The sequence below is a fragment of the Vicia villosa genome, linkage group LG4 (assembly GCF_029867415.1).
Source record: "Vicia villosa cultivar HV-30 ecotype Madison, WI linkage group LG4, Vvil1.0, whole genome shotgun sequence".
NCBI lineage: Eukaryota > Viridiplantae > Streptophyta > Magnoliopsida > Fabales > Fabaceae > Vicia > Vicia villosa.
The window spans coordinates 19201045-19207786 of record NC_081183.1 but is presented as its reverse complement, the minus strand read 5'-3'; the positions used below and the strand labels follow the sequence as shown (position 1 = coordinate 19207786).

Below are 6742 nucleotides of genomic sequence, written 5' to 3'. Positions count from 1 at the left end.
CAGTGAAAAATAGTGCAGAATGTAGGGTTTCGTGCCTCGGAAAATTCATATCTCCTAATCCACTCGTCGGATTCACTTGAAAATCTAACTGAAGCTCCGTACCATCATTACCAAGATTTCATATGTTCGGACCGAAGGCCAATTATGCACGGAAAATTCCCAAAATTTTTAAGGATCGTCGCGTTGTTTCGGTAAAAAGTGTGTTTTCGAGTATGTCGTGCTCAGTTTGAAAATTCATAACTTCTTCGATTTTTATCGTATGAAGTCCATTCCAGCGGCATTTTCTCAGAAATTTCGTTAGCTTCGATTCTTCGTCACACATGCTTGTTCAGATTTCGAGCCGAAGTTGGAGTTTTATCGAGTTCTTTGAGCGGTACTCACAAAAATCTGCACAGTCGCGCCAGATGAATCGACGTTTCTCGTCATTCAAACGCGCGTAATTTCTTCATCGCAAATCGGATCGAGACGATTCTCGCGGCGACGAGTCACGAATTTGGTCATCTTCGCAGTGGCATTAGTTTCGTTCCGAAATTCAGAGCCGAACCGAGTTTCCTTAAAAACGAGCCAAAATAAGACGCACCGAGGGCAATTTGGACATTTCGCGTTGACAATATATAAACATTTTGCTCTTCACAAATCAAGGGAGGACTCTCACAATTTCGATTCACCAATTTTTCACAAACACTTTCTTTCAATTCTCTCTCAATTCCCTTGGATCAAAACCACAAATCACATAAAACTTTCATCAAGATTCATCAATTTCCACCAAGATCAAGAACATGGATTGAAGAATCAAGATCGAAGTTTGAATTTCTCTTCCTCTCTCCACATAGAGTTGCGCGCCATCTCTCTCTCTCTCACTTCGGATTTCGCGTTCGAGTTCGTGTCGCGTTTGTGTCGTGTTCGCGTTCGTATTGTGTTCGTGTTCGCGCTTCGGTTAGATCTTCATTCGGTAAGCTTTCGGATCTTGAATTAAGTGCTTAATTGTTGATTATTATGTGAATTCGAATCCCGATCTACCTCTTGTTCTTGATTAATGGATGATTGATCGGTGAATTTGCTCATCTCTTGCTCGAATTAGTCGTGTTCATGCGAATTGTGGTTGAATTAAGTGTTGATTGCATGTAATTGTTATCCGTTGATGATGAATTGTGGTATTTGTGTATGGATCCATGATTCGATGTTGATTTTATGTGCATAATTGTTAATATTCATGTATGTTACTTGTGTCGCACTCAAAGTGTTTGTACAAATGCATGTGGTGCACTTTTCTTGATAATTGTTTGGCTCGACACGTCGCACTATGCATAATTAGGATAATTTTACTTGTGGACTTGTGCTTAATTCATAATTTGATGTTTGCTTGTGATAATTGTCGATGGAACGATTTTGGATCGAGTGCGAATGGCTCCGAGGCCTTAAAAATGCATAAAAACTTGTTTTACTACGCCAGGAACCGGGTTGTCCCAGGCGGGAACCGGTTCCCACTCAATCCAAAATTTTTGTCTCTGAGTTTTAGTACCAGGAACCGGGTTGTCCCTAGGTGGGAACCGGTTCCTGCGTTGTTTTTGCTCACTGGTTTGTGTGCCAGGAACCGGGTTGTCCCTAGGTGGGAACCGGTTCCCAGTTTTCTGCTTCTGTGATTTAGTACCAGGAACCGGGTTGTCCCTAGGTGGGAACCGGTTCTCAGTTATCTACCTCTGGTTTTTAGTACCAGGAACCGGGTTGTCCTATGCAGGAATCGGTTCCTGTGTGTAATTTTTGTGTTTCTCTTTTCTAACTTCAAACTTGCATAACATTTTACTCGTAACTCCGATTTGCACGTTCTTTATATCGTCAGAAAGCTTATGAGATGTACTATCTTACTAGATGCTTGATTTTCATTAATTTTTAGATCATTCATGTTTGATTTCTCTTTGATTTTTCATTGTCCATTTCATGTTTACCTTACTTGTCAGTTTCCTTTCGTTTTATAGTAATAACGCAATTCCGATTGCGATGTTTGTTATCTCTAACTTGTGTGCTAGTGTGCAAGGCTCTTGGATAGTCACTGATCAGCACTTATTACTTGTGTGTTCCGTTTCACTTGCGGGATACAATCCTATTCACTCGTATCGTGTTCTCATCTCGGAGACACGATCCCTTTTACTTTATATCTGCTTGTTTGGTTTGCTTGTTCCTCTTGCAGGTGTATTGTGGTTGTGCTCGACGCGCGTGTCGACCTTTGTGTGCTTTTGTGGCTAATCGGTGTGCTGACTATATGCTTTTTGCTTGCTAGCTCGCTCACAGGATTCTACTTTCTTCGTCTTGCTTCACTTTAGTTTACGGAACATCATCCGTTTGGTATTGATTCCGTTTCATTTTATTTATCTCGCACTTTTTTGCTTTCTCGCATCATCCTATAACATGAGAAGTAGGACCTAGACATTCATCTTGCCAAGCCCTCGAAAGAGGCTCTGTTTTTGTTGGTGTGTTTACATTTGTGCTTTGCGGCAGGGAGTCACGGTGTAATAAGTCCTATATGGCACTCCGTTAAGTCCTCATGGAAGGCATGCGAAAAGGGTTAGCAATCAACCCCCGGCTAGTCTCATCGAGTCTGTTTAGTATGCGCACGCTACGCGTTGCTCGCTTCTGAACCTGCACAAGATCTTGTTATCGTGTATGTCAGGAAAAGGGTTCATGTAGCCGGACCCCCGCCTTTCTTATAGCTCGCGTCGCTCGACGTTGATGCTCGGTGTACGCACGCACCGTTTTCCTTTACGATCCGTGACGGCTTGGTTGCTGACAGGACTCCGCCCTCTTGTCTATGGCCCGATCATTTTCGCGAGGTTTAATGCTTGGTTGACTTGGGTTGAGTTGCTCCCCTTGGCTATGGCGGGACCGCTTTTCTACCACTCGGTCAATACCGTTGGTTTGTTTGCTTTACGAGCGGATGCTCGTTTGTGTGATATTATTGTCTGTTTCCCTTTTCCCTTGTAGGTTGACAACTTAGCTTAGACTTGTACCCTTTGTATGATAACATTAGGTAACAAGCTTTCCCCTTTAGCCTAGGTTTTCCTCATGCATTCTTTAAAACACAAACCACACTCTTTGATTTTCTTTTTTTAAGAGCTTGTTATTTCCGCTCCATTCCCAAGCATAAGTCTCCAAAGGTCGAGCAGCGGAGTGTGAATGTAACTCGTTCACCTAAAAAACACAAGACAAGCGGAAACTAGTTAGCCGAGCTACGGTACCTCTGATTCCGCAAAACGGATACGTAGGCAGCGGGGTAGGGCCCGTGCGAGTTTAATCCTTTCTTTTCCCTACATTCTGCATTCATTTTAGTCCAGATTAGCGTAGATTTGTTACACACCCATAGTTTTAGACACATGCGTGGATACCATCGAGTACGATGGGCGCGAGGCGTGCTAGTACCTTCCCCTCGCGTAACTGACTCCCTTACCCTTTTTCTCTGGTCGTGAGACCGTTGTTTTGTTTTGTGGTTTGCTGGCATTCCCTTCCTTTTCAGGATAAATATTTTAGTGGCGACTCTGTTAATTTTCGCGGTAGCGACAGCTGGCGACTCTGCTGGGGACGTCTCGACTTGTTGCTGGTCCGGACTCAGCGAGTCGATCCTAGCGCTTGTGTGTTTATCTTTGGGTGTTTTTATTGCTTTGCATATTTACCTGTTTGTATTGCATTCTATGTGCGCTTTTACATTTCTGCATCATATTCTGGACTGGCTGGATCTCTGTCTGTTGGGTGGGTGTTTCAAGAGATAAAAGGCCCAATACCCAGGCTATGTGTGAACCATAGGAACCCTAGGATAGAGTGGGAGCATGGTTTGTCTCGAGGTGTACGTCTCGGGATGGATTATGTAACCACGAGCAGAGTAGTGGTTTCAAACGGAGGTATTATCGTCACCCGCTTACGCGCTGTGATGATGCTTACCTTCGGGCGTACTGTATACTGCGTTTCATGACCTTAACTTTGCATAGATTTTACCCGTGAGTGGGGCGGGAATCAATGATCATATAACAGGTACATTGTTGGTGACCGCTGTTCTCGTTCGTGGGTTACCGCTGTTCTCGTTCGTGGGTTACCGCTGTTCTCGTTCGAGTGTACTATTGGTTCCTGTTCGTGGGGTACTATGGTTCTTGTTCGAGTGGTAATCTGTGTTTTATTCCAGTGTATTATTGACTATGGGCTTTGGTTCCGTGGATTGATATTTCGTGTTCCGTGTGGTATACTATTTGGGGGCGGAACCTTTGGCTTTGTACTATGTGTGTTACCGGCAGTCCAGAATGCCTGGTGGGCGGCAACAAGCCCCACCACTTTGCATCATAGCATATTTATTTCCAAAAGAAACGCAAAAAAAAAAAAAAGATATGTATAATGAGCATTTGCATGTCATGTTTTTTCAGGGACATTGAGGAGTTCACTCGAACTAAAGATGGACACTCCCATTGATACTGTCAAGGAAGCAAAGAGACATACGCACACCTACAGCTTTTTCCGAGAGCCGTTGACCGTATTAAAGGGTTTGAGTTCGTTGATGACCGCTTTCTGCTTGAAGAGTTTCACGGATGATTATGGGAATATTTTGACCTTGTTGGGAACCGTGGTTGAGACACCTGCTTTGCAAACTTTGATGCAGTTCTATGATCCTGAAATGAGGTGTTTCATGTTCCAGGATTACCAGTTGGCTCCGACATTGAAAGAGTATTCTATCATTCTCAATCTCAAGATAAAAGATGAAGTTCCATTCATCGACATTCCTAAAGAAGTGAATTTCAAGTTGATAGCTTCTGCTCTTTATTTGAGCATAAAAGAAGTATCTGATAATTGGAAGTCGAATGGAGGTGTCTCGGGGTTCTCTTTGAAGTTCTTGGTGAGAAAAGCTAAAGAGGAATTTGAGAAAAAGAATTGGAACGCATACAATGCATTGCTTGCTGTGGCCATTTATGGGATTGTGATGTTCCCGAATGTTCCCAATTTTGTAGACTCGGCCGTAGTGCACATCTTCATGGGAAAGAATCCTATTCCAACATTGTTGGCCGATACTTATTATGCCGTTCATTCCCGATATGAGAAAAGCGGTGGTGCCATCACTTGTTGCCTTCAGTTGTTGTTCATCTGGTTTCTCTCTTTGTTGCCCAGCAAAGGACCCTTCGTGAAGACAAGGGATACACTCAAGTGGACACACAGGATTATGTCACTTACTTCTTACGATATTCAGTGGCAAAGGTACCGAATCAACGTTTCCGAGGTGATAGTCGGGTGTGGTGAGTTCGACAATGTTCCTTTGATTGGTACTAGAGGTTGCATCAATTACAATCCCGTGGTATCCTTGCGTCAGTTGAGGTATACTCTAAAGGACAAGCCGGCGAATCATTTGATATCAGAGACGGTCTATTTTGAGAAGGGGTCGGATCCAGAAAAGCCGAAGAGGATAATTGTGGCTTGGAAGAAGATCCGTAAGCATTATGGAGCTCATTTAGGGAAGAAAGAATCACTTGCTCTGACACCGTATGTTAAATGGATTGAAAAGCGGGTCGGAAGTTTTTTGCTGCCATATGACAGAGTTGCACCGCTTCAAAAACAACCTCCTTTGATTTTATCTGAATTTGTGCCAACAGAACTTTACAAGAATGCTTTGGCTACCAATTACAGGTTGCACGAAAGGGAGCAAGAGACTAACTTGAAGTTCTTTGAAGAGAGAGAGGCAAAGATGAGGTTAATGCACCAGCTCAAGCAAGTCGAAGGTGCAAGTTCAAGTCAGGCAAGTGTCCAGAGGTGTCCCTATGAGTTGTTAAAGGAAGAGCGTCTACAATTACAGAGATCAGAGAGTAGTCTCAAGAGGCAGAAGAGGGATTTCGATAAACAGCTAGCGGAAGAGAAAGCTAAGACCGCTCGACTTGAAGAAAAACTAAGAAGATTCCGAACCCAACGGAGAGGAGATGGAGGAACTCATTCTATTATCAGATGATCCTAGTGTTGCTGTGAATTGGATTTGTTTGACTCATAGTCAATTTGCTGTTTATTCTTGATATTTGTCGCCCATGTCCAGGATTGTTGGATGGGGTCGCATTTTGATGTTCTGGATTTCTTTTGTATGCCTAATGAGCATTTTGTGACACGGTTATGTGTTTTGTTGTACGAACTCTGATTCTCAGTTATGTTTGAATGAAATATGCTTAGTTTGATGAATTATTCTTGTGTGTGGATTGCTGTTCAAATACATTCTGTATTAGGGTTGCTATGTCCTATCTGAAAGTGGGATGAACTCTTGGATACCTGAAAATTGACAAACATTTCATGCATATCATTCATATATCATACATGTCATATATTTGCAGGTTTTGCAGGGATATCTTATGTCTTGCTGTTTTGTTACTAGAAGGAGTTCTAAGACGGCTAATCACCCGTATCCGACTAGGAGCAATCAGAGAAGACAGATGGAACAAATTCAGGAACAAATGGCTGAGATGAGAGCTCAATTGACAGAGCAGATGAATGCGCAGATGGCGCAGTTTATGGAAGCATTGACTAATGTGACCAAGGGGCAGGATGACTTGCGAGTTCTCGTCAAGAATTCCAGAAGGGTTGAGAATGGAGGACATTTGAGGCTGTTTGACGATGTGTCTGGCAGGATTGATGATCACCATGATCCAAATGAGTTTGACCATGTGGGAGGGCACTATAATCATTTCAATCAGCATCACGGGTTTCCACCTCCACCTCCGTCTCGTCTGTTGGGAAG

The 6742-nt window shown here is 43.1% G+C and overlaps 1 protein-coding gene across 1 annotated transcript; it reads left to right on the top strand.

Moving 5' to 3' along the window:
- Positions 1-4432: 4432 nt before the first annotated feature.
- LOC131596851 (uncharacterized) lies at positions 4433-5968 on the top strand. Its single transcript, XM_058869586.1, has one exon. The coding sequence runs from the start codon at positions 4433-4435 to the stop codon at positions 5966-5968; it is 1536 nt and encodes a 511-aa protein (XP_058725569.1).
- Positions 5969-6742: the final 774 nt, after the last annotated feature.

What these genes read in the sequence shown, in the direction of transcription:
- LOC131596851 (XM_058869586.1), top strand. Translation starts at nt 4,433, where the DNA reads ATGGACACTCCCATTGATACTGTCAAGGAAGCAAAGAGACATACGCAC.